Source organism: Squalius cephalus (genome assembly GCF_949319135.1).
Source record: "Squalius cephalus genome assembly, chromosome: 14".
NCBI lineage: Eukaryota > Metazoa > Chordata > Actinopteri > Cypriniformes > Leuciscidae > Squalius > Squalius cephalus.
In genome coordinates this window covers 21,962,313-21,989,503 of record NC_137135.1, presented here as the reverse complement: position 1 = coordinate 21,989,503, position 27,191 = coordinate 21,962,313, and the positions used below count along the sequence as shown (strand labels likewise).

At 37.5% G+C, this 27,191-nt stretch overlaps 1 protein-coding gene across 2 annotated transcripts in view; it reads left to right on the top strand.

Moving 5' to 3' along the window:
- Nucleotides 1–2,147: 2,147 nt before the first annotated feature.
- The window catches only part of pdgfc (platelet derived growth factor c), a 52,238-nt gene continuing 27,194 nt past the window's right edge, over nucleotides 2,148–27,191 (top strand). The window contains exons 1-2 of one of the 2 annotated variants that reach the window (XM_079892856.1): nucleotides 2,148–2,756; nucleotides 2,860–2,926. In XM_079892856.1, the coding sequence (XP_079748982.1) occupies nucleotides 2,754–2,756; nucleotides 2,860–2,926 (70 nt within the window). In that variant the 5' untranslated portion in view covers nucleotides 2,148–2,753. Of the gene's footprint in view, nucleotides 2,927–27,191 lie in introns of both variants that reach the window. The other variant, XM_079892855.1, reaches the window with a different exon arrangement.

Sequence of the window (27,191 nt, the reverse complement as noted above, 5' to 3'; positions counted from 1 at the left end):
CATGCCTAGAGGTAAATACTTCTACAAAAAAATTAAAGCATTATATACTGTACCATTTTAATGTACACACACACACACACACATATTTTATTTAAACACAATATCAAATATGTGTGTGTGTGTATATATATATATATATATATATATATATATATATATATATATTCACATAAATGTGTATATATACACAAACACACAGCCAAAGACATATATACTGTATATATAATATATATAAATATGATAATAATATATACACACACATATTTTATATAAACACAAACTTTTATGTACATGCGATTAATCGTGATTAATCTATTTCACAGCACTAATATACACCATCTATATCACCACTATAGATATGTCACACAATACAATAATTTGCAACAATAAAATAACAAACTTAGAAATCTGATCATGTCAGCTATATTGAAATCTTCAGCTTCCACATGCTCCTGGTCTCAGATTTTCCCCACATCTACTGAAAGTGAATTGCTTTGCCATTGCATCATTTGTCTGGGATAATCATTTCAATGTGTGCCCTTTCAATTGTTTAGTCTGCTATAGAAATCTACACCTAACAGGCATGTAAGGGACACGTTGACAACAGGGAGATGAGATTAACCACATGAAAAGACCTTCATGAGTTGATGCTTTGAGTAGGGAGAAGGAAATAACTTACACAAGGGGAATAAGTGCAATGTCTGCAGCTTTGATTTGACAAATTAAGAGGTCTTTAGCGTTTCCCTTAAGATGCTTTAGGCATTGTTCTGACTTCACAATGATGAAATGCCAAACAAAATGATGAAAAGATTTAGACATGAGGACCGACACAGGCCACAACTTGTGATAATAATAGTGTTAGGCCTTGTTCCAAATGGTCACATCCGTTCAGGAAGGCAGCCTTTCCATAAACATGTGAAGCAGTCATGAACTAATGATTAATGTACCTTCAAGACCATTTGCAGGGCAACCTTAAATCGGCCAACCAACAGTACAAATGAGGAAAGATTACAAGTCAATTTAATTGAAAAAAAAAAAAAAGTATCTGCATCCAAATTCCTGTACTTCCAGAGTATGTACTGAATGTGATGACAAATTTACTTCCCATCCCATTGATGGAGTATGCGTTGGCAATGCAGGTGTGTAGTATGAATACACCCATGTTGTCATTGTCCTTTGACCCCTAGGATATTTGACCTATGATGTACTACAACAACTGTGAAAATAATTTACTCAAGTGTTTTTAAACAAGTATAATTTAAATTAAGAACAACTTTTTTTGTGATCTTTACAGATCTTTCACATATCTCCCCCACTTTTATTATTTATTTATTTGTTAAATCTGACAGCTCCAGCCGTCTCAGGTATTTTCAGAAAATACACATATTCGTACGTGGGGTCATGTTTTCCACAATATCTGTTATTCAATAATGCCAACTCAGCTGTGTACACTGTAACCTATGTATTTAACACTGTATATTCTGTAACGCATGTTTAATTATGCTCTGATCGCTTTATTTGTAAATGGTAATCTATGCAAATTTTGTCTTTTCTTATGTTTATTTACAGTCTTATAGACAACAGATTCACTTCCTCTGGTGCCATTGTGTTTGCGACATTGTGTTTGCGTGTCTACTATTTAAAAAAAAAAAAAGTTGCTGCTTTAAATTTTTAAGTACAATCAACTTGGAAGTTTGTCATTTCAACTTAAATTACATTAGAATGTCTTGTATAACTTTCAAAAGTTGAAAATCGCTTTACTTATTTTGATGAGTTAAAGCAATGTAAAAACACATGTTGTCATAACTTATTGATCATATACTAACTTTTTGCAGTATACTCATACCAATACTTCGTCAAGCCATCCTTTTATTTATTTAATTATTTATTTATCTTCTGGACAGTTACACCACATAAATAATTTTGACTAAGCGCCACAAAATGTATACAAAAGAATTTAAATGAAGAAAATATGTTCATCAGAAGTGTTTTTAAGTGTATATAATGTATTTTTGAACAGTTCATCGTTGAGAAAGCCAAGTGGTCTCTCTCTCTCTCTCTCTCTCTCTCTCTCTCTCTCTCTCTCTCTCTCTCTCTCTCTCTCTCTCTCTCTCTCTCTCTCTCTCTCTCTCTCTTTCTCTCACACACACACACACACATATATACTTGTGTGGCGGTGGATATGTGAGAAATATAGTCTTTCACTCTAAAGCGACTGGAGCACCAGCAGCAGCTTGTGAATGGTCCCCGCCTCTCCGGGGAGTTTCCTCCACGGGGAACTTTTACTTTATGTGCAGCACCTGTTGTGTCGCCAGTCGGCCGTCTGCGCTCGCCTAGCACTAGGAGCCACCTCAAGACATTAATTTCCTTCAGAAAGTCGGACGCGCAACGCTACAAGTGGCGTTTTACCCAGAGTCGGTCGCGTTACTCGAATGGACTATAGTGTTTGCAAGGGAAACTCGAACACTTTGCAAACAGGCAAAAGTATGTTTCGCGTCTAAGCAGATCTTAAATTACAGCCGTGCACGTTTCCAGCTGCCCTCTTGAACACTCGTGTTTAGGCGAACAGGTGTGCGCTCACTAAGTTAACAGCAATTAATGCTCTTTGCTCAGATGCCTCTCGGGAAACTTTCCACAAAGAAGTTTTCGCTGTAGAAACTCTGCCCGATCAGGATTATGTGGACTTTACTTTACGCGTGCCTCTTACAGATGTGTCCAAAGTTGGATACGCGTCTCACGAACAATATTTCTGCATGGTGATTGAAACAACACATACTAAGTGCCTATAAGCACCGACAGCCACCATTAATCCAAATGATTCCAATGCTTCTCTTGATTCTTATATCGTCTCTTCATCAGCATGAGTCGGTGGCGGAATCGAGTCACATCAGTAAGATTCACCACGCCAGCACTAAAGAGCAAAATGGTAAGTTCAGAGAGTCATCTTTTTCTCTTGTTGGGGTGTGTGAGACTTCTGATAATTCTTTACAACTAAACGCATTGAGTTTACCTTTTCAATGAATGGCCATGGCAAGCCTTTTTAACTTTTTTTTTTCTTAAAACTAACTAATCTTTTTCATTTTACTGAAAAAATATAGCTAGTAAGATAAATGTTATTCATATTAATCTATAATTTCTTACACCAGTGCATAATATTTATGTAGTAGTAAAGCTGGAATACATACTTATTGGGGTAGTACTAGTAAAACTAATCCAGTGACAATTAGAATACATACTAGTGATAATTTATATCTAACCCACAGAGAAAAATGGTTACATTAGAGACTATTAGCAAATTATCAAATGCTGATGTCTGATGAATAATTACTACCAATTAAAAAAATATACAAGTCACTATTGGATTACCTATGTAACAGAATAGTAGCAAAAATGGATTAAAGTTAGTTAAATTGATTACATGTTAATTGATTACATGCTTGCCATGGGATGTCCTCAATTTATGGGGTTCACACAGCATTATGCTTAGTAGGAAGTTGAAGTTACCTTTGGCTTTCATGTGCATGAAACGCACATCTGTATGTGTGTTTAAGAGGAAAAAAATCTCTGGGTAACTGAGTCCCCAGGGAAGGGTTTTCTCTCTGATCGCAGAAAGACTCCATTCATGAAGCGTGGGGTGCCCTGGGGCCATGCAATTTGCTTTCCTTTTAATCCCACCAAAACTCACAGGTGAACTAAAGAAAATCAGAAATGATAAAAAATGTAATAAAGCAAAAGTTTCCATTTAACTTTGCTCTGAAACTATAAGCTCAGTGTTGTAAGGCAGGCGTTGGTGGGGACAGGCAAACTGTCGCTCATTGCGCACCATTAACAAAATGTAAACTACTACTTGTGTTGACTTAGGCGAGGGAGCGCCCCTTACTGTGTCAGGGGTGAAGCAGAGTGGAAACATCTTGCATTCAAACGGCTTCTCTGGGCCCAGTATCAGAGCTTTCATTGTGTTATCATTCTTTCTCTAAACTGTGGAACATGCAGAACATGTCTAATGGGAAGCCATGTTTATATGGAAAATATACTTTCTTTTTTTGGAAGTCTATGAAAGTACGAAAACCTTCTCAGAAGACTAAAATCTTAACATCTTTGTCTATTAAAAAGGATGGCTTAATTGAATTGGAACCTCTGATGCAGTACGTCCTCCATCTAGTCCCCTCAGGTCAGAGTTGTGTGCCAGGGAAGACCTTTGTGATTGCCATTTGATAGGGGTCTTTGGCTGTAACGCCACCTTTATTCCCCAGTGACTTAAGAATGGAGGTGAATTGGTAGTGTGCTCTGCCAAGGGTTTCTGAACGGAGAGTCTTGTTCTCTGGCTCTCTTTAATTGTCAAAACAGTAGATGCTCTGTGGCAGCCATCTCTGGTTGGTGTTGATTGAGGCAGTTCTTCACCACTGATCTGAGGCTGGTTTTATTTTGCAGCTGCAGTGTGAGGTTAAGGTCAGGTTAAAAAGCTACTTGACCAACTTTTTCAGGTTAACCTCAATAGAGAATTTGCCAGCCCACAGATCACTGAGCTGTTCACCCATCTCAAAGGCTTTTCTGAACACTTTTAAGTTATTTTGGTTCAATGGTTTTCATACAAATTGATGCGAGTAGGAGGATGTAGTTGAGGAAGGAGGGTGAAAGATATTTGCTGTGCTCCGTCCACACCAATGACTCAAATGGCAATACCTGCATTGACCTGACCTTCAAAAGTTGATTCATGACATTATAACTGACCGTTGCTGAAGGTTAGTCCATTTACGGTAGAGGCATGTCCTTGGTGTTGCAACAAGGGCTGTCAATTGATTAATCAAAATGCAAGTTAATCTTTTATATCGATGTTTTCCGTAAGCCATATTCAAACTCATTATTGTGGTAAATGAGTAAATTAAATGATAAAAAAGTGGCTTTAGAAATCAGTATAGTTAGGTGGAAATAATCCACAACAATCCATTTTATTATCAAAATTGGTAAGGACTTAAAGTCCCTGTGAACGAGAAGTTGCAACCGACTTCAGTGTTGTGACGTATTTCCAAATTCCAAGTGAAACGGAGTATTGAGTAGAGGGCAGGGTTTTATTTTACTGCACCTCCTCTCCATCCCTTAATCATAGCAGACTGACGATTGGAGGGGAGTGGTTAAAGTGAACCCTGGGTATTAAGACTTGTATAGCTTAATATAATGTAAAAAATGATGTCTCCTAATGAAATATGTACTTGAAAACCCATGAAAGATTTGCGTTATTTAAAAAATCCACATCGTTTAATACATATTTTGGACAATGGGGGGCGCCATTATTTTAGGTGCGCAGTGCATTCTGCATCTGATGTCAAATTGTTGCTCTCGCTGAGCTACTGGTGCTATCTGTTGCACCCTCTTTAGGCCATGAATGATCAGCGACTAGTCGACGTCAAGCTTACAGCATCATGGCAGTCTGTTCAACCTCAACGACCAACACATTTTTTTTTCCTGCATATTTTTTAAATTAGTTTTTTAGTTTTTAATTGTTCACCACAAGACTAGTAATGTGCGCTAACCAAATATAGGGTACATTTTTATTTCATAATAACTTTAAGGGTCTTTCACGGTGCGTTCTTTCATTATATGCACTTTTTTATTTGATCTTTTTTTTTATCTCGTCTTTTTAGACGGTGTTAAATTTAATTTGATTTTATTTGCATTGCATTTATTTGCCCCATGATTTAATGAGTTCTTAAGTTTTAAAAACATTGGCTCTTTCAATATGAACGACTCATTCTATGCTGCATATTCTCAGTAAATGTGGTTTGTCAGGTCAGAAGACATGATAAATATGTACATTTTAATGATTAGCTGCACTATTTTAACATGTTAAATTGACTCATACAAGGACTATAGCGCTTTGAATCTGAGAACAGAACATTAATGGCTGTTTATTTTGCTTAAAATCCCCATTTATTTTCATATTCCAACATCTGAATGAGCAAGATTTCTGCCATCTAAATTTATTTTAGACTTTAGTGTGAAATTATTAACGTATAACAGAGGTCTTACATGTTATTGATATCTAATTTTATTATGTTAGTGTTATCAGAAGACATCTAGATGACATTCAAGCAAAGAATTAGAACGAATCCTGAAATGGTGAGTAGTTGCTTATTAACCCTTGTTGCAACAGAGTCCTACCCTACTAATGACAGAACTACAAATACTTGCACCATTGTCCGTTAGCAGTTCACATATTTAGTTGTGTCCATAAGTCAGATCTATATCAGTGGTGTGGGTTCAGAAAGCAGCTGCAGTTTTCTAATGGTGCCAGATTATCCACCATTAATCTGCTGTAACCCCTGTGACGTCCCAGGCAGAGACGTGTGAGAGTCAGCCTCAGTAACAACTGAATGCCTCTCAAGGTGCTGCATTACTGGATTACTTAGTTAGGAATGGGGTTAATGTGATCCACCAACTAACTGCGAAATGCAGCCTGCCTCACGTATCTGACAGTTAAGTGGTGGGTGTGTAATGATTAAAGCAAAATTGCTTGAATTATCACAAGAAACACTTCACTGTGCACCTAAGAGTTTAAATCTAGTGCTTAGCATAGCTGACAGGAAGAAAAAAATTGTTAAGTTCATTATGGTGCTTTATACATGTTATGCAGCTTGAGGGTTTAGTTCACCCACATTTGAATGTCGTTATTCACACCCTCATACAGTGTTGTTTTATTTATTTTAGTATTGAGATACTATTACCTTTTATTAATATTAAAATTTTTAGTAAATTTCAGTAATTTTGTTCTTTGTTTTTGTCATTATTTTTATTTTAATATGTCCATATAGTTTATTATATTTAGATTATTATTTTTTTAGTGCATAAAAGTAAACTGAAAATGAAAAAGAGAAATATGGCTGAAATAAAATGTTACATTTTTAATAACCCTGCCCTCATGTCATTCCAAACCAAAAGACATATTTTTTGTTTTTTGGGCATACAATAGTGGTGTAACGGTACATGTATTCGTCCCGAACCATCACAGTTTCGGTGCATACAGTCAAGACGACAAATACAGTCAGTTACAGGTGATCCACACTCCAATCCAGAAGGGTGCGCGTGTGGCAATGCAACACTCTTTGCTAACCACCGCAACAGGAAAAAGAGCAGAAGAACAGCGCATGTGCAAATCACTTGACCACTTGAAGTCCACTAGATGCATAGAATGCATCTTTCTGCTCTTATGGACAAAGGAGTATACTGTGCACGAACATTAAGTATTGGAGGTTTGGGCTTAAGCTTTGAATGTTTAAATATATAGTTTAAGTGGAGCAAATTGTAAGATTTCCTGATTCACAATTTTTATTTTTATTTATTCTATTTATTTTGTACTTTTATAACATGAGATGCTTTTCAGTTTAGTTCTTTATACGCCCTGCAAAAAATGACCTATGCAAGAGTGCATTCTGTCTACTACTAAGTTCTTAATGCACTAAAAGAGGCTGTACTGAACCAACTAACTCAGGGGGGACTAAATGCTGCTAGGTGGAACAAATTGCAATGTGCACTACTGTCTGTTCAAAATAAATAAGAAACCTAGCATTGTAGATTTGTTGCTTTTTCTGGTAACACTTTAGTTTAGAGTCCAATTCTCACTATTAACTAGTTGCTCATTAGCATGCATATTACTAGGATATTGGCTGTTTATTAGTCCTTATAAAGCACATGTTAATGCACATGTTATTTATTCTGTATGACCTTATTCTACATCCCTTAATCCTAACTATTAATAAGCAGTAATTAGGAGTTTGAGGCAAAATTCATAGTTAATAGTTAGCTAACGGTGAGAATTGGACCCTAAACTAAAGTGTGACCATGTTTCCTATTGTACCGAACTCGAATTGAACCATGACCCCATGAGGTACGTACCAAACTGTGACATCTGTGTACTGTTACACCCATACTATAAATGTTGTTTTGAACTCCATTGATTTGAACTCAATTTATTCTGTTGGACTTGTGGAGACATCAACGAAATTTAAAGCTACATACTTAATCCATTCCTCAAAGGAGTAATATATTGTTGGTATTCCCTTTGTTAAAAAAGGCTTCAGAAGGAAGTGGTACCCAGAACTCAGAAACTGTGTGGCAGCTGGCAGTGTTCTTGCTTGGCAAACCTCTACATTACTAGCTTGTTGTGTTAAGTAGTTTCCATGGCATTTCAAGTTTATAGTGTGATTGTGAATTGTGCATACACTGTGGGTAGCAACTGGCAAACTTTAACAAAAAGGATTTTCAATACCCCGTAGTCCAATGAAAAAGAGAACTAGCTTTCTGGTAACTTAAACACACACACACAAACACACACCTGAGACAAATGACACCCTGTTAAAGTAAAAGTTTACCCCAGTCCTTTTTTACCAAGCCTTTCTGGCTGTAATACTGTAGGTATTGAAGTTTGCTGTCAATCGACACGCTGTACCCTGCCAATGCCAGAGTTTCAAAAGCTCATTGGGGACCGTGCTTTTTCATTGAAACCTTTCAGACTTAAGGAGAAATAAAGCACTGGGAAGCTGAAGACATTATTTATGCAATACTGTGCAGTTTGTTTAAAGGTAAGTCTCTAATGTAACCCATCTAAAATAGAAGATTGCTTGGTTGGGATGTCCATGTTTTTGCTTTCAGCACACTTTAAAGGCAATGTGACAGATTTGGTAAGTAAGCAAGTCAATGCCTGTCTGCTGTTTGTCATGATGGACAGTGAGTGTACATTCCTAACCCAAACAGAGCTCCAATTTAGAGGGATCAGCAGCAGGGCAATGGAGTTCCTCTGTGGAACTGGGTCATAGCCTTGGATTCCCCCCCCCCCCCCCCCCCCCCACCACCAAATGTAATTTCATGGCCTTTCTGTCCCCTGTGCTGGCACCTGTGCAATCATCAACCTAATACCCATAATCCTGTGAATGATCTGTCCTCTTGCTTGTATGAGGTTAAGAAGTTTGTGTGCTGAAATGGTCATTGCAAGACCTCAGTAGTGGTGTCCATCTACCCCAAGGAGAAATGGCTCTGCTAGCCCTGCTTTGCCCTTAGAATTCGGTCTAATGTAGCAGATGATTTTATTTAAAACAGTTTACAGTGCTTTGATTAAGTTTTTGTCTTCTCTGAGAAATGAACCTATGACCTCTGTGTTTTCTAGTATTGATAGTGGGATTAGAGCAGATAGTAGAATTATTTTATGTTTAATAATATTCTCTGAGGTCCACTTAAAATGTTATCAATATTTTTACATAAAAAAAACATCCAAATTTAGAAGTAACAAGCTGTTTTCTATTCTTTTTTGACCCTCTCTTTCGAACACTCCATTTTGATGGGCATCATTCATCATTCAAGACTTGGAAGTAAAAACCCACCGCTATGATTGGGTAACAGTTTTGCATATTAAACTTACTTCCAACCTCCCCACCATTAGACGTGTGGAATTGTTTTGAAAACTTCCGTTGTTGAAAAATATGTCGTTATGAATGAATTTACCATTGTTTTTCACACTGTCATTCTTATAGGCTATTCTTAGTTCATCCTTTTTGATTGAAAAACGTATACACGTTACTTCGAATGGCTTAGATCAAAACGATAACCAAAGCAGCCTTCTCTATGTCCTTCCATATCCGAAAAAAACATGTTAACCCCATAAATGCCAAAGCAAAGGAAAGAACAACAAATTACAACTATCAAAAACTAGTCACATTTTGACTGCGGCATTACAGTATAAATACTGTGCATATCAAACAATCTGTATCAGACAAAGCAATAGTGACAAATGGTAAAAACATTGTTACTCACACCTGTGTGTTGCGACATTACTGTCAGATCCAATGTAGTTGGCACTACATCTTTTATTTTCAGTCTCTCTAAAAAGCCTGTGTCAAACTTAAAAGCCTGACGTGATTGACTTGAGCCTCATTAAAATAAATTTCATCCATGCTTTCTTAATGTTATAGGCTCAGAAGGATGGCAATGCAACGACTGTAGCTGCATCACATATGATGCACTATACACTATGTACTTATGCACTATATATTTGTTTTTTTTTTCTGCAGAGGCGGAAGTCTTTTGTCACACTATAATGTACTGTGACAATCCAAAACTAGTAATTTTCTGAGCTTAGTTTCAATAAAAGCTGATTTTGGAATAAAAAGGAAGTTTTGGGTTCTGAAACTTACAGGATATTTTTGTTGTACAATGACCTCTTGTATGTCAAAAGATCAAGGAAAATGTTATGTTGTTAAATGTTTTATGTTTATCTATTCACAGAAACAGTAGAAGACATTTAGTCCACTGCTTCTACTGTAAAGCAAAAAAAAAAAAAAAAAATAGGAATCAGATTTAAAAGACTGTAATTGTGCTACATAGCTGCTTCCTCCTGTCTGCTTACCTCTCATTTTTGATGATTTATGCAGTGATAAGAAATAACGTCTAGGAGTTCTTAATGCTTTCTTGGCCCCAGGCAAGTCTAGTTGTAATGCTGAGCCCAGATGCTGCTTTTGACTTTCAAAAGCAGTAAATCTCAAATTGCATTGACAACAAATATGATACCCAATGTTTTGGCTATGGTCAAATGTGCATAACCACAAAGAGGTTTGCTTCTTCCCCAGACAAAGTTTTATCTTTGAATCACCGTTTTCTTGCAAATGTGTAAGTACGAAGTACGTTAGTATATATATATATATTCATCAAAGAATACTAAAAATGTATCAAGGTTTGCACAAAAATATTAAGCAGCACAACCGTTATCAACATTGATAATAAGAAGAAATGTTTTTTTTTTAGCACCAAATCAGCATATCAAAATGATTTCTGAAGGATCACGTGACCCTGAAGACTGGAGTAATGGCTGCTGAAACTTTAGCTTTTGTCATCTCAGAGGAATAATATAACAGTAATATTGTGGAGATTTCACAATACTATGATTTTACTGTTTTGATCAAATAAATGCAGCATGGTGAGCCTAAAAAAACTTCTTTCAAAAACTTTTAAAAAATCTTACCAACCCCAAGCTTTTAAACACTAGTTTATATGTATGAAAACAATGCTTTAACGAGCCAAGTTCCAGCACTGACCATGACTTGGGCTATCTGCACTTGTCTAGACTGGAGGAGCTAAACATTGCAGCCTCGGGTCTAGCTTAACCTGTGCCATGAATGCCTGTCAATCACTCCCTGACAACAACACTTCCTCAAGCTTTTACTCATCCCTCACTTTGACTCTTTGCTCCCTTTTTTATTTATCCTACCTGTCACCCCCAGACAGTTTGAGGATGGACGTATCTGCACTTTTTAATAAAGAGTCATGCCCTCAGACAACACTTATCAGATGCTAGTGACTTAATGCAGAGATTATAGTATAACAAATACCTTCTAATGTTGTACAGTATAGTGAAAGTTAAGGGATTTGTGTGGAATTATTGTTAAGTTAGACTGGGTTTAGTCACCCCATCCAAAAATGTGCCCCCCATAGTTTAATCATGTGTACCGAAACAAGCAGATAACCTGTAAATGTTTCTGAGGGCTAGTGCTCTGCCGGAACAGATAATTCTACACTCTTAGGCGTTAACTGTCTGTGGATATTGGCTGTTTTCAGAGCAAACCGAATTCCAAAGGCCTTAGACTTTTGGCAGCAGGCAAATGTGATGACTTGACCTTGGTTCCTATCTCTTCAAGGCATGTCTACATACCTTGGCAGATGTCAGCACTTGCTGTCAGAGAGGTATTTTGGAAGTGCCCTCTCCTTTTTCAGTCTTAACTTATCTTGCTTTGTCTCTACTATCTGTGTGACAAAATATATGTATATGTTTATATAAATTATCTAATGTTTTCTTGTCTACTACTACTACTACTACTACATTCTCTCTCAGACACTGTGCATTGTCCTTTAGAGATTATACCATGAGAATCTATTGGGCCATATTATTAAGTATCCATGCTTTCAGTTTTCTAACCTCATTTGTCTTTTTGCTAGATTGACTGATTTGCTTGACATCTGGAAATATACTTTGTGAGTGTGAACAATATGGACTAGCTCACTAATTTTCCTTTTTTTTTTTGTTTTTTTTTTGGGTGTAGTCAGAAATCATACAAAATCTGTTCCAAAATACCTTTCTCGGAAACATGTTAAATGAAATGACTGATTCATGGAGTGAGTCTGTTTTGGACAGTATTAATAGAAAAAAACTCACATCAGGCTCTAGATTGCATTAATATCCAGGCATTGTTTTATACGACATACAGTAGCTTGCATCTGGAAGAATAATTATCCTGGCTGTAATAATTACTGAAGTGACAAGTCCAAAGTCTTTTGTAAAATTTTACCAATATCCTGTCTTGTTACCTTGGCTAACCCCTCCTATTTGAGACTTGAGTCTGAAATTCACTCATTACAGCATGGCTCCTCAGCATGTTTATTACTGGGGTAGGGAATCACTGGATGATCTCCAGCCCACTCACTAAGACACACTCTATTAGCCAAATGATATGCCATTATGACTGGTGTGTTTGTGCTGTGGCTTTGAAATGAGGAAATATTTTGCTGTCAACACCACGTCACTGTGGTGACATGACCTCCATCAGCCTTTCTCAGAAGGTCTCTGCTGACCCCGGGCTGCTGTTTTGCTCGACAGATTGAGAATCCTCAGTCCTCTGAATGGTGTGAAAAATTTCCAGTGGCCACTGAGGATTCACTGAAGCCAGACTATAAATGTACATTTCTATGTTAGCATATTAACTGTTTTAGAGAAATTTCATGACTGAGAAATATTCGGATTATGCTGTACTATCGGAGATGTGACCTGGAGGGTAGTGCACGAGGTCCAATGTGTTGCACGATGGAGCCTATGTGCAGGCGATCAAAGTTTGTCTAGTTTTCGAAAACCACCCACCCCACCGCTCTTCTTCCAATCATGTCCTGTCTCCTCTTTTATAGTTTCTGCCCATCTTGGTGTCCATACAAGATGGTGAAAAGAATTCTTAAACATAAACTTAAAGGTGACATATTATGCCCCTTTTCACAAGATGTGATAGACACATTCTGGGGACACCATAGATTTATGTGTAATTTCAGATCAAAATACCCCCCAGATCATTTATTATAGCTTGTCAAATTTGCTTGTCACCCTTTTTGGGTGTGAGCAAAAACGCTCTGTTTTTGTGTGTGTCCCTTTAAATGCAAATGAGCTGCTGCTCCCCGCCCCCGTTCAGAAGATGGCCGATCCTTTAAACGAGTTTCGGATATAACAAAAAACCATGCGAATAATCTCACTCATCCAAAATCTCAGAAATAACCAGTAGGGTAGTGCAGCCTTACGATAGACTCAGGAAGAGGTTGCAACTTTTAGACTGCACCTGGACGTTTCAGAATGGTTAGTGGGTACATTTATGTAGTTGTTGTGGAGTTACATTGATTCATCAGTTTCTGGGGGATTTCCATTGAAAATAACATTAATCCACTGCTCTCTTGTCTTATCTGTGGCTGGGACTCTAAATAGTGTTCTATGCTCGTCTGTCCAGCCAACGACAGAACAGTTTGCATGCTTTGCTCGATCGTTTACAATTGCGCTTGAACTGGTTACTGTTGTCGCTTGTGAAAACCAAATGGCGTGCGGTGGGTGGAAACGTGCAGATTAAGGCATGGTAATATTATAATAAGATGCCCTTCCTACGTCAGAAAGGGAGCGAAATCTGATCGGCTTATTTTTTGACATGCCTGCAGAGAAAGGCTTACTAAAACAGAGTTAATGGGTTGTCACTTTTCACATTTTCTGGGTTGGTAGATGCACCGGGGACCCGATTCTAGCACTTGAACATGGAAAAAGTCTGATTTTCATGATGTCACCTTTAAATATAAAGCCCCACCCTAAACATAATTGTAATAAAAAAATCACCATTTTATCAGTGCTTTCTCTGGGAATCAAACCAACTTTGGCATTTCTGGCTATAGCAGTGGTTTCTAGCCTTTTTTCTTTCGTTTTTTATTAGTATTATTAAGACCCCCTGTTTTTCACAACATTATTCAAAAGCCCCATGACTTTTCTATTTATTCATGATTTAGTGAATAGCTATTAAGTATAAGGATATTTTTACTCACAATTTCTACCCTGTAAGATGTTTTAGATCATGACATAACTATAAAAAAATTATATTTATTATAAAAATGCCTGTGGAGATTTGAATATAAATGACATTTAATGTCATGACATCTATAATTTACACTTTTAAAATTAGGCTACATTTTCAGGGCTTTCAAGGCCACATGAACCCTGTTTCTTCAAAAGATAAAGTATTTTTGTTGTTGTTTTGGCTTATTTTAATGCTTGTTTTGAATCATGTCAAGTCATTTTGTGGCCCTGTCCCCCTGGTTGAGAATCACCAAGCTACAGGAAGGGGATGAGAAGGCCCAAAGCAGCCAAGACCACACCAGTTACTTTTCACCTGCTATGTATGGAAAAGAGTGCTTTGCACATTCAGCTAAATAACCATGTTGTATTTCGTGGAAAAGAATATGAAATGAGGATGAGTAAAGATAAAACCTTTTTTAATTTTTGTTCAGCTATCCCTATAACATTGTCTATTTTTAGAAAGGCCATTTATGATAAATACAGTGTGTTTGATTAGTAATTGCTCATGCAGAACTTCTGATTTCTCTGAAACTGTAATCAGATGTGTTGGAATGTGGCATCCAACAGCTTCATCGTTATTCTGTCAGCGGTACGCTGCTCGCTGGTGAAATATGGACGTTGTGTTATTTGAAATCAGGGGAAAAAAGTGGCAGCACACCTGTCGCGATACTCGCTGGCTGAACACCAGTGCCCCCACGCCGAATAGATTGCATTATGTTTCCTTGCACATGCTGCGATTTGATATACGACAGTGTGCCAGTCGCACACCCTAGTGTGTGTAACTCAATCACACATAGTATTCGGAGAATGTCTGGCTTTTTGCCGGAGCACAAATAGGTTCTTCGCACACACTTACACAGATGCTGGTGTCAGGTGTGGCACTTCGGTTCTCCCTGGAGACTGAAGATCTATTTCCCACCCTACAGATGGAGGAACAGCAGCAGGCTGGCTGTCAGCTAAGATGGACTCCGGTTGTGATTTATAGCTATAGGAATGCAAGGCCAGATTCAGGAAAATTCGCTTGGACTGCCACTGAATCTTTTAACGTATTGACTTTGTAGTGCCGTAAGTCTAATTCCTTCAGGCAATGCTGGAGCCTATAAGCTGACTTTTTAGTGGTTTTGAATGACTCTCGCTGTCTTTTCTCATCTGATAGTGCTACATAATCAGTCCCAGCAGATGAAGGATGCTGAATCTGCATTTACAGCCCCATTAATTTAATGTCCAATCCCTAATGGGCTGTTAAATTCTCGTTGGCTTGTGACGTAGTAGGACCATGGCATTGATAAGTGAAATGCATGCTGCTACTGACAAAAAGGCAGCTTCCATGAGCTTATCCACTGAATCAAACCCTGAGGTTTAGTCTGGGTGTATTTATAATGAACCATGCTTTTTCTTTTTTTCTCCCTCTATCTCTATGTCTTGCTGTAGTATATATTTGGCTGGTGGGTGGGTAATCAGAAAAGTGCATCAGAACAACTGAGGTGAGAAAAGGTTGGGATAAATCAGGCTTATAGCACCAAAAGTGAAATTGTCTCACCCCCCTTGCATCGGACATCTGTTCAAAAGCCTATTAGCTCCTCGGAATGACAGCACTAATTCAGGCCGGAAACCCCAGCGGCTAATGAGATGCCAGACACAGCTTTCATTCATCTCTGTGCCACTGCTGAGTGTGTGTGCATGTTTCACATTGCATCACTCACCAATTCAAGAGATGGTCTCTGTCCCCACACCTGTGGCTGTAATGATGGAATTTGATTGTTAAAGTGACTTCTTTCAGATAATTTGGCAATGTTGCGATTCCGTTCTCCTGCAATGCACCTGTGCTCACCTCATAACTAAACACCTGGTTTATATGCCCATACTTGCAGAAACCAGGTGCAGTTTCATGCTGAAATGTTCTTTAAGGTATTTATTTTATTTCATCATGGATGGTTTATAGTGTGTTGTTGTGCATATTTCAATCATGACATGCAGGATGCTTTTGAGAAATAAGGGTATTTTGGATTTTTCTTTTTTTTTTTTTTTGCACAATTAATCAGAAAGTGAACATCATCCGCTTTCAACTCTTCATGGCCCCTTTCACTTGATTTGAGATAGATGAACACAATCAAGACCAGATTAAAGAGATTAGGAGATTTAAAGCAATTATTGGATGGTCTGGAATGCTTCTTAGTAATGCAAGCAATTTAAACAAACCTGTGCTTGTATGTATAGAAATATTGACTAAGAGCCAATTTCTTATCAAAGTCTTAAAGTTTTAAATAAAGAAGCTAAAAGTAACTTTGGCAGAGTCTAAGGGTACTTTTACACGACAGCAATGTACTTAATTCTAAGCGGATTTATAAATAACATCACTGGTTCATACATCTGTTCTGTTGTAATTATAAATCATTTATCTTAATACACTGAAGTGGGAATTCAAACATTTGTGTTTCCACAATGTGTAAATGTTTTTTCAATAAAGAGTTGGAAACCAAATTGATGAATTAGCATTTTTCCTTATGTCCTGTTTCCTGTTATCCTGTTGTTTTTACAGTTTAATTGGGTGTTTTGGGAATCTATCAGTCACACATGATTGAGAATTTGTTGTTATCCGCTAACACTTACAGCAAGCTTCTGACAGATCAAGGCACTCTGATGCTTAATGGTGTGTGGAGGCTGTTAAAATGCAATGAGACACAAAGTGTTTAAGTTATTTATATAAACGCTTTTATCTGTTATTCTGAAGTAGCAGATTCAGGAAAACATTACAATAAAAGTAATCCAAGCTTTTATTATTCTGTCCATAGGTTTTTAATTGGCCTTAAATCATTTTCTATTGGTCCGCTGTGCACATTAGGGAACCATTAATGTGCTTTGCATTGTGTGATTTACATACATTTGCTGTATAGCTGTGCCAAATGTGTTTCAAATGTAATGTTGCAGATTGGATCTGTGTGGAGAAGAAAAAAATCTACTTCAGTTTCATGGAACTAGGAAATCACCCCTCAAATGTACTTTATAGCCTACATCCATCAAGACAAGTTCATTTGGTTCATTGTAAAAGTCTGAAACCATCTTCCAGTGGTATGCATGCATGCTTGAGCAAGCAGGAGTCAGTGAATGTGAACACGTGTGTTTTCGTGTATGTTTAGCCATTAGCTGGGTCGGATTGTTAAATGCTTTTAGCAGAGTGACTGATCCTCACTCATGAATCGGGATGCTTATTTTGGTGGCTGTATTTAGTTTTCAGTCTTTAACAGCTATTAGGTATTTGCACCACTAGGGATTTAATGGTTTATTTATTTATCTGCCTAGAAATGCATATATTTTCTTTGGCTTTGCATCTGATATGTTAAACAAGTAGCAAACAGCTGGGCATTGCATGTCTCAACGTGTGATGGTAATGAACAGTAAATACGGTATTTAAAGCCCTGATCTGTATCTTGGCTGTTTACCTTATAAATACTCAAACTCCTGAGTCCTGCTATAGTACTGTTGTTCTGCTCATGTCCTCTAATAAAGAATTTAAAAAAAAAACACTTTAAAAGACGCCAGTCATTATACCATCTTTCTTATCCAAATCTTGTCAAACATTTAGTGTGGTTGAAAAGATTTGTAGTAGATTAGGGAATGGTGATGGAAAAAATATGAGATTTTTGCATTCTCTCAAAGTTTCTCTGGGACTACAAACCGTTTGCATGATAATGTAAAAGCATTGAAATGTATTTTTCCCCATCATTTTTCCCATCACCCAATGTCCCTTAAGGGGCTCTATAGATTACAGAATAAATGCAAGAGCTAAAAATAATTTCAATTTGTTACAAAACTACAGCTTTGTTCGGTTTTATCGGAATTTCCTAGCCATAATCTATATGCTTTCTATTCAAATTGACTCCCTATAAGCGGGATGCTTCAGTAATCTGACCATAACAAAAATAAATAAATAAATAAATTGTCATTTGTGTCTCTTTAGAATTGGGATGTGCAAAATGTAAGGGATAGTTCACCAAAAAATGAAAATTGTAATTTACTGTCATTCACCCTCATGTTGAATGGTCAACCAAACCCATATGACTCTCTTCTGAGGAACACAAAGGAAGATATTTTTAACCAAACATTTTTGGTTAACATTGACTTCCATTGTATAGACAGGAAAAAAAAAACAGACATTTCTCAAAATATCTTGTTTCACAGAAGAAAAATGTAAACGGGTTTAGAATGAGATGAGAGTGAGTAAATGACTTTTTGTGAACTATCCTATAATCCTGAATAATTATGGCCCATCAGACATCAATTTCTTTCAGGGCTGTTTGCACGGAATGTTCTTGGTTTCAAAGACAGCTAGAAATGGAGTAAAACATGGAACAGACTGTAGGGTCTTATACAGCAGTGTTTGTCCTTTATGAAGACTCCTATGTGAATTTAAAATGTGTTTTGAGATGAATAGTGTTACTGGGGAGAGTTGCATTACTGCAGTAAAGCTTATGAGAGCTCAGTCTCTCTCACACACGCACAGACACACATTCAGCTCCCAAAATCACAGATGGGATTACAAAAAGCCCCACAGCCATTCCACAAGAGAACCAGCACAGCTGTGGTAGAAAAAAAAAAAACCTTTAAAAGAAGATGTCTTGTGTCTGATTTTGGTGTTTGGCCAGATACACGTGTCTGTTTGTAGTGGAAAGGTAAGAATTTGCTCTTAGTACCAGCAGACATGGAATTCATCTATTGTGGCAGCTGGTGTCGTCTCTAGCCAGCGATTTTTGCTATTATATGAAAGTTTATCCTCAGAAGATTTTCACTCTGGCAGGTCAATATGAGATTAGAGGGGTTTCGAGACATAAATGTGGCCACCCACCCTGATGAGAATGGATTCCCGGCTAAGCATGAGCTGGTTTGTGTGGTGAGAACTCGGCTGACACATGGCCCTTAATTAGCTCAGTCATTTATGGACTAGTACTACTTCTGGGTATAAGGCATTTCCAGGCATGTACTTTTTATTTTTATTTTTTTGGTTTAGAACTGGGGAAAAATGTCACTCTGGTCCGGCGGCCAGGGTTTTATAGCGCTCCGAATACCTTGGTCCAAAGTGGGCCAACTGGGGCTTGAGGACTGGTCATGAACAAAGTTGATCTGAGTCAGGAGAGGGTCAACACCACTGATCAATTCTCATGCTTCATAACAGACTACCTGCTAACATAAGCATTTAACAAATTTAATACAATTTCAGTTGAACTCACTTTCAGACACCAGCGAGTGTCTAAAATAACTTCTGATTGCGTTCATATGAGGAATCTGATCACTGTATGAGGCAGAAATATACATGCGATGCTAAAGGCTACTTATGCTTACCATTGCCATAATAAATGCACATGGTTATGGAAAATACCAGATACTGCTTAAAGAACTTAAACAAATCATATGATTATAAGTGTATTTATTTGGTTTCATGTTTCATCCATCTCTTTCCTGCGCCTTTGTTGATACCTGACTTCTGCAGTGCATCCGCATGTCATAAATTATACATACTTCTGTAAACTTGTATAACTCATTACTCCTGTTTTCTGTCCGTGAGCTCCCTCTGTTGCTTTGGCTAAAAGGATAACAGTATAGAGAGGGACGATATCTCTCAAGCGTCCTCAGATCGCATAATTTTGTGGAAAATGAATAGAAATGCTCATTCTTTCTAAAGAAATGTGATGTAAATGTATGATAATGTTTCTAAATGTGTAAGCCTTCAGACTTAAAACCCTTAATGGAGTTGGTTTGTGCATTTCTGTGGTCACAAGTAAATGGAAGCAGGTAGAAGCAGGTACAAGTATGTGTGTTCTCTCATTGTGAAATTATGATAAATATGGTTTGATTCAGCATGTTGATGTGCAGTCCTGACACAAATTAATAAATAACTGTCACTGTAAAACAATTTATAGTGTCAATCATATAAGTAAATACCAAATTCTACAATATAGCTAGCCAGGCTTTCCCCATGCTGATGATATGGGGTTGTGCGACGACGTTCTATGGGCGAGTTTTAGGGTAGTGCTGTGGGGATACTGGCCCGACAGTGGAAATGCAGCTTGATACTGGCCGCTGTGGTTGTCTACTTGAGGTCCAAGGCTATTGGTCCCTCCTGGCACATTGCTAGCCCTGGCTCGCACTAGCCCGACAGTGGAAAAGCGGCTAATGTTGCACAAAGCAATGCACATTTTAAAATCAATCAAACAATAAAATAGGCTGACATTAGGGCTGCATGATTAATCGAAATGAAACCGCACGCGATTTGGCAAAGGCTACGATTATTTTATCGCTCCATCTGAAACCCAGAGGGCGCTCTCGCGCAGAAACTCAAATGACCCGCCGCAGAAGTAGACAACACGTCATTCCAGGAAATCATACAGTACTATCACTGTAGCTGAATAAACAGAAGATTGAAATGCTTTGATTTATTAAATGTTGTCTTGTTGGACAAGAGGTTCATAAATGCTTCTCATGTTCGAAAAGATGTTTGACGCATGTTGCTTTTTCAAATGCACGTTATAAGCGACTTAAACTCGCAGTGCTTTCAGATCAAGCCGCGGATCACAGAGCCTGACAAGCTGTGCATGAACAATAATCGCAGCCTTTGCGATTTCATAATTAATCATGCAGATGATAAATTATCTTTGGTTAATATTAATTTAATTAATAATACATAATATAAATTGTGTCATTTCTTTATTCAAATTTTTAAAATCCCAATTAGGGCCTACATTTGTTGAAGGATTGTAGAATAAGAAAGAGTTGCTTTTTTTCTCAAATTAAGTATTTTTGAATTTTTCTTTTTTTTTTTCTTTTATGCAGTATCACAAAATGTAGACTGATATATAATTCTGGTAAATGCATATTAGTTATTGATTTCAAAATATAAATATGTATGTCAAAATATTCCATATCAGTGCATTTATATTTTAGATTTTGAATTAGTGACTGAAAAAAAAAGCACAAATTTTCCTTAGCACTGTTTTGCAAGTATCTGTTCTTCACAAAGTGTTTGGTGTAACAGACCTTGATATGTTATTAAAATTTCCACCGCCAGTTTATAAAGTTGAATTGATCAAAAATGTTATTAGGCAGTAAAGCAAAAATGTTTAAAAGCACCAATAACAGGAACACTTCCCTTTATAAGGAAGGATGCGGTTAAACTGAGCCTACATTTTATGAGAAAACCCAATATCTACCTGTCATAGATACACTATTATTCTGATTGCTGACTGTCTTCTGCTGTTTCACAGATGATGTCATGTCTAATTCAAGGCCCTTCTGGTTAAAGCGAAGTTACAGAGAACCAAAGTTGTGCCTAACTATGTAAACAGAGCTCTGTGGTGAAAGTAAGCATGAGGCAGGCAGTTCTCCAGACATCCATTAGAGAATAATACACACACGTGTTTTGCTTAATTGAAGACCTCACCAAATTCTTAAAGGATGTGGTCTACATGCAATATGAGCAAGTGTGTGTGTGTGGCCAGAACCGCAAACACAAGTATGCAAGCAGCTGACGTGTCGGAAGTTTAATTTGAGTTCATTTCACAAACACAAATGGAAACACTTTATTTGAGAAAAGCCACAAAGCTGTTTTTTTAGCCATGTTTGGTCCTACTATTGTTGGCTAGATTTAACAGGGACATTTAAATTATTGTATCTTCCCCTCATCCAATGTAATTCAACTCAGATACTATTGTTTTTAGACTAGCATGGTATTTAAAATAGCAATGAGGTCTCCCTCACTTTCCCTTGACATGTGTAATGTTAAAATGTTAAAATGTCTCCCAGTTTACGTTAATAAGCAGAGACAACTGCTACTTGTAATAAGTTTAAACTATTCAAACTTTGTCTGAAATGGAGAGTTAGGCCCAAAAAAAAAGTGGAAGTAGTGTTTGGGAAACCTGTCTGGAAGAAAAAGTTTTACAAATTCCTTGTTGCCTCTATGACGCCAAAATTGCACACGTTTAAAGGGATGGTTCATCCAAAAATTAAAATCATTTACTTATTCAAACCTGTATGACTGATTTTCTTGTGCATTTTAATTTACTTTTAAGTCCTTACAAAAGTTAATGTGATCCAATGTGGTTTGGACCCCAATGTTTTTCAGAATATATTTTATGTTCCACAGCAGAAAGTTATACAGGAAGGGATGACATGATGGTGAGTAAATGAGGACAGAATTTATTTTTGGTTGTGAGTTTCTCTAACAAATTACAGTGATTTTTATACTTGACAAAATAATAATAAAAGTGCCCCTTACTATACTCTTATCAACTTTCTGTGTTTTAATTTTACCCACCAGACATAATTGCTTTTTACTTCGGCTACAAAAACAAGTCTTCAAAGAACAGAGGTGAACTGTAGATCACCATAATGGCTGTGGGAATCAGCATGACAGTGTGTCTCAGCTCCACATGCTTTTATTTTCCCAGTTGTTACTGTTAATTTTAGAACTGGCATAAAGCGTGAGTAAAGTGGTCTTGAAGAAAAATAGTCGCACCATGATGATACCTGATCTTATAATCATTTTAACAGTGATGAGCTCAAGCTCACAGTCAAGACGTTCAGAAGTATAAACCACATGAAACATTAGAAAAAGCTTATGAAGAGAGACAGAGGGAACAGTCATGCTAACTTCAGAATCAAATTTCCTGTTGGGCAAGTGCTTCTTAAACACATTCGTACACACTCACATTCACCCACCCACCAAGTGGGTTAGTTCAGTGTCGATGTTTGGCCATACGATAGCATGTGCGGATGTTACGGAGCTCTCAGAGAGGACGTGTTAATGGATGAGCCTCATTCTGTGAGCTGTGGAGAGGGAAGGTTTTGGTGGCCTGTTAGGATCTTAATCAGGCCTTGCTGAAGTGCCTTGTGGGATTCTGTTACTCCGCATGTGATGACACAACAGCAACCTTATGCTCACAGCATTTAGTTTATCCAAGCTTCGCTTGAACTTGCCCTTTACCACAATTTATTTGTAAAAAGACTGAGACAAATGTACAGTACAGTAATTAGTCATATTAAATAACCACTAAAATTTACTTTTAAAAGGGAACATTCACATGTTGTTACAAAACCTGTTTAAGCAATTTTGTCCTGTGTAACACAAAAGGAGGGTGGACTGAACTGTCTCTTTTAGAGTTCAATAGCACTATGAAATGACATGCAACGTCTTTGTTGTATTTCGTGAAAGATCATTATTGGGGGAGGTACTTGTGATTGTAGAGGAGGTTGGAGTGTGTTTTGTGACCTGTGTTGAAAAGGACTTGATGTGTGTGATGGTCAATGGCATGGGGTTCAGTCGTGATGCCAATCACTTGCCTATTGATTTTGACCTTGACCGAAACCTTGATGTTTTTCTGCAGATTGCATGAGATGCTGGAATAAGTGAATGGATTACCAAAATACAAAATAAAAAGGTCTGATGCATTTACATGAATTTATCTAATCGGTTTAAGATTGTGAACATAAACACTCAATATGTATTGTAAAAAGAATTCAATATATTAGGGAAAAAGGTTTGCCACTTAAATTATGCTAAATGGTCGACAGGAACCAAACAATTCATTGAGTCAAAGCATCAAACTCCTGTGGTGAGTCTCCATACGGAGCATCTGCACTGCAGATTGAAACATTCCAAATAAGTCGACGCTTTTGAAGCCAAATTATTTTTTAATGGTATGATAAATTCCCATGCTGCGTTCCCCTCACTTTTCTCTCCCCCCTCACTCTCCTTTTCTATCCTTTTCTGTGCTTCCCAACTGTAAACCTTAAAGCAATAAATATGAAAAGGCCAGAACTGGAATTTACAGCACCTGTAGTTACTGCCGCAAACCCTTAATCATGAGCAGATGTAAGAGCAACTTAAAAGCAGGGGGGTAAAATCAGCATGCAAAGGGGGGAGAATGGTAAGCGTGGGGTACAGTTTCACCAGCCGGCTGCAGTCAGCTCCCGACATATGGGGGATTAAAACACAGACAGCGCCTGAACAAGTCCCTTGGAATCAGAAACATTAGCACTTTATGTTGTTAAATGCTGTTACGGGCACTAGCGTAGATGTCTAGCATGAACTTTCTAGAGTGAAATGAATACGGACATCAAGGCCTTCTGCCAGACAACTGGGAGATATGAATTGAGTGAAATGTAGTGCTATTATGCCAAATTTCCAACAGGAGGTTTGAAAGACTTTTTATGTGCTCGATTGATTGTAATGCTCGTTCTTGTATGCAGTTTCTGAACCCCAAACATATTACAACCTGATCGGAGGGGACTGCAAAAAGCAGTAGGCTGGAGCTTTGATTTAAGTGGGCTGCAACAGACTATTCAAAAGTAACTAACTTTTTCCTCACTGCATGTCTCTTTGATTGAAGACTAAATGTTTAGTGTGCTTTTCTAAATGTGCATTGTCAAATTAAACGTAAGTAAATTACATTATGATCTATCCTGATGCTCCAAACCTATGACTTCTGAGGAACATATATTCTGAAGAATGTCTCAGTGTCTATATAATAAAAGTCAGTGCATGGGGTCCAATGTTTTTTGGACCTCATTGTCCTTCAAAATACCTTTCATTCCTTTTGAGTCTCATTTGTGGTCAATTTTAGCATAATTAATTGTTACATATGTATGATGCAAATAATGCATCATACAGCGTTTGAGGAATATGTTTCTCTCTGTTTTTGTTTTTATTTATGCACTTGCCCACATGCTGACGCATGCACTCTTGAATGTCTGTGCCGTCTTTGTTTCTACCGCTGCCAGGTTAATATTTAAACTCCAGGCTCAGTCAGAGGTCTAACATGTGAACAAGGCACAATGGTAGCACTGTGAGCCCTTATTTATTCATGCTCAGCTTCCTACCTTAATCAGTGTAGCGTTCTCCTCAGGAGAGAGGGAAGAGGGGAAAAAAGAGAAGTGGGTCAAGGAAAAGTCATGTTTGAGGTAATGCACCCAAGGGGCCACCCTCTGATCATTATATGACATTATTTAACCCAGAGATGAGGTCATCTCAAAGCACAGACACAGAACCTCTCTAAATCCCTACTAAGCCTAAATTTCAAAAATCAAACAAGTTTTAGTGACAAGGCTGAGGTTCAGTATCTAATGACATCAAACACCCTACATGAAGTGCACAAATACAATAACGATTGAACAAGCATTACAAAACTTTAGTTTTCCTGTTCCTTATATTTTGTATTAAGCTGTTTACCTACAGAAATTCCTCACGTATTGTTTAACTTCTTTTTTTTTTTTTTTTTTTTAAAGAAATTATGTCCGGATTGTTTCTCAGAGGCATGCTGCGGTTTATAATCACGCTGTTCTGTTTTAAGAGCTCATTCGTTAAACTGATTGTAAAACGCACTGTTCCTTGTTTAAGTATCAGTCATAATTTATGCTGCGAGCAATGCGGTCTTCTTACTTTTTTTTTAATGGGAAATCTTAATGAAGAACAGGCTTTTATGATTCTTTGGTCAGTAGTCTTATTGTGATTCACTGAAACAGCACAATGTAAAGTGGTTTGTTGGAGTTTTGAGGTGCAGAATTCAGTCAAATTGATTTTACAAAAAGCAGGGTTGTACAAAATTGTTCTTTTTTAATAATGAGAGAATGTGCTTTGAATTGACCATGCACCTCGGGAAATTTAATTTGAGTAGGATTGACAGAAAGAGTTTTTATGAATTGGTTTTAAGTGCAGTCACACAATGGAGGGTTTTCCAATTTTTCAACAAAACAATTAGATCATGTATATCAGATCATATGTGAATTTGTAACTCATATTCTGCACAAAGTTTTTTGCTGGTAACTTGGTAAGTTAAATGTTAATGTAAATTAATAAATGTTGCATCCTGTTTGCCACCTTGAAATTGAAATTTTCATCCCAATTTGAAAAGGGATAGTTCACTCAAAAATGAAAATTCTGTCATCATTTACTCTCCCTCAAGTTGTTCCAAACCTGTATGATTTCCTTTCTTCTGCTAAACACAAAAGAAGATATTTTAAAGAAGGTTTTTAATTAAACAGTTGCTGGTCCCCATTGACATCCATAGTATTTTTTTTTTCCTACTATGGAAGTCAATGGGGTCCATCAGTCGTTTGGTTACCGACTTTCTTCAAAATATCTTCTTTTGTGTTCAGCAGAAGAAATTAAGTCAACAGGTTTGGAACAACTTAAGGGAGAGTAAATGATGACAGAATTTTAATTTTTGGGTGAACTATTCCTTTAATTTGCAATTAAAGTGTTATTCTGAATTGGATTGATATTCTTAAAGGGGGGGGTGAAATGCTATTTCATGCATACTGAGTTTTTTACACTGGTAAAGAGTTGGATTCCCATGCTAAACATGGACAAAGTTTCAAAAACTAAGTTGTACGTTTGAAGGAGTATTTTTGTTCCAAAAATACTCCTTCCGGTTTGTCACAAGTTTCGGAAAGTTTTTTTCGAGTATGGCTCTGTCTTACGTAAGATAGGGCGGAATTTCCTTATATGGGTCCTAAGGGCACTTCTCCAGTAAGATCGCGGCCGCGCGCGCACTCGTAGACTAGAGCAAGAGAGTGAAAGCAGTTCGCCATCAAAGCGCCCTGCCCGGCTTTTGGGAAGTCAATGTCACCAAAGAAGTGTGTTTTTGGTTGCCAGGGCAAGACAACCCTGCACAGATTCCCAAAGAACCCAGCGTTAAGGAACCCGTGGATGGAGTTTGTTTTCCTGAGCATAAACGGAGTTGTGTAACTGTTAGACTGTTTGTTCCCTGCATTTCGACGATGATTGTTTTATAAACAAAGCCCATATCGACGGATTTGCAGATAGTCTAATGCTTAAGGATTGAGCAGTCACAATGATAAAGGTTCGCGGTCGTGCGTTGGAACCGGACGGTGAGTAAAACTGTTTGTTGAACCAATGTCTCTGTGTGTTGTCACTAGCTTGGCGCGTTAGCACAGCTAAGCTTCGCCCACAGGGCCCGCCCCCAGCCGCTCGGTTTTTTCCGGAAAGACTCGGTACAGTCTATCTTTCTGTTAAAAATGTAATAAAACTAAAGACTTTTTGGAGATATGAAGG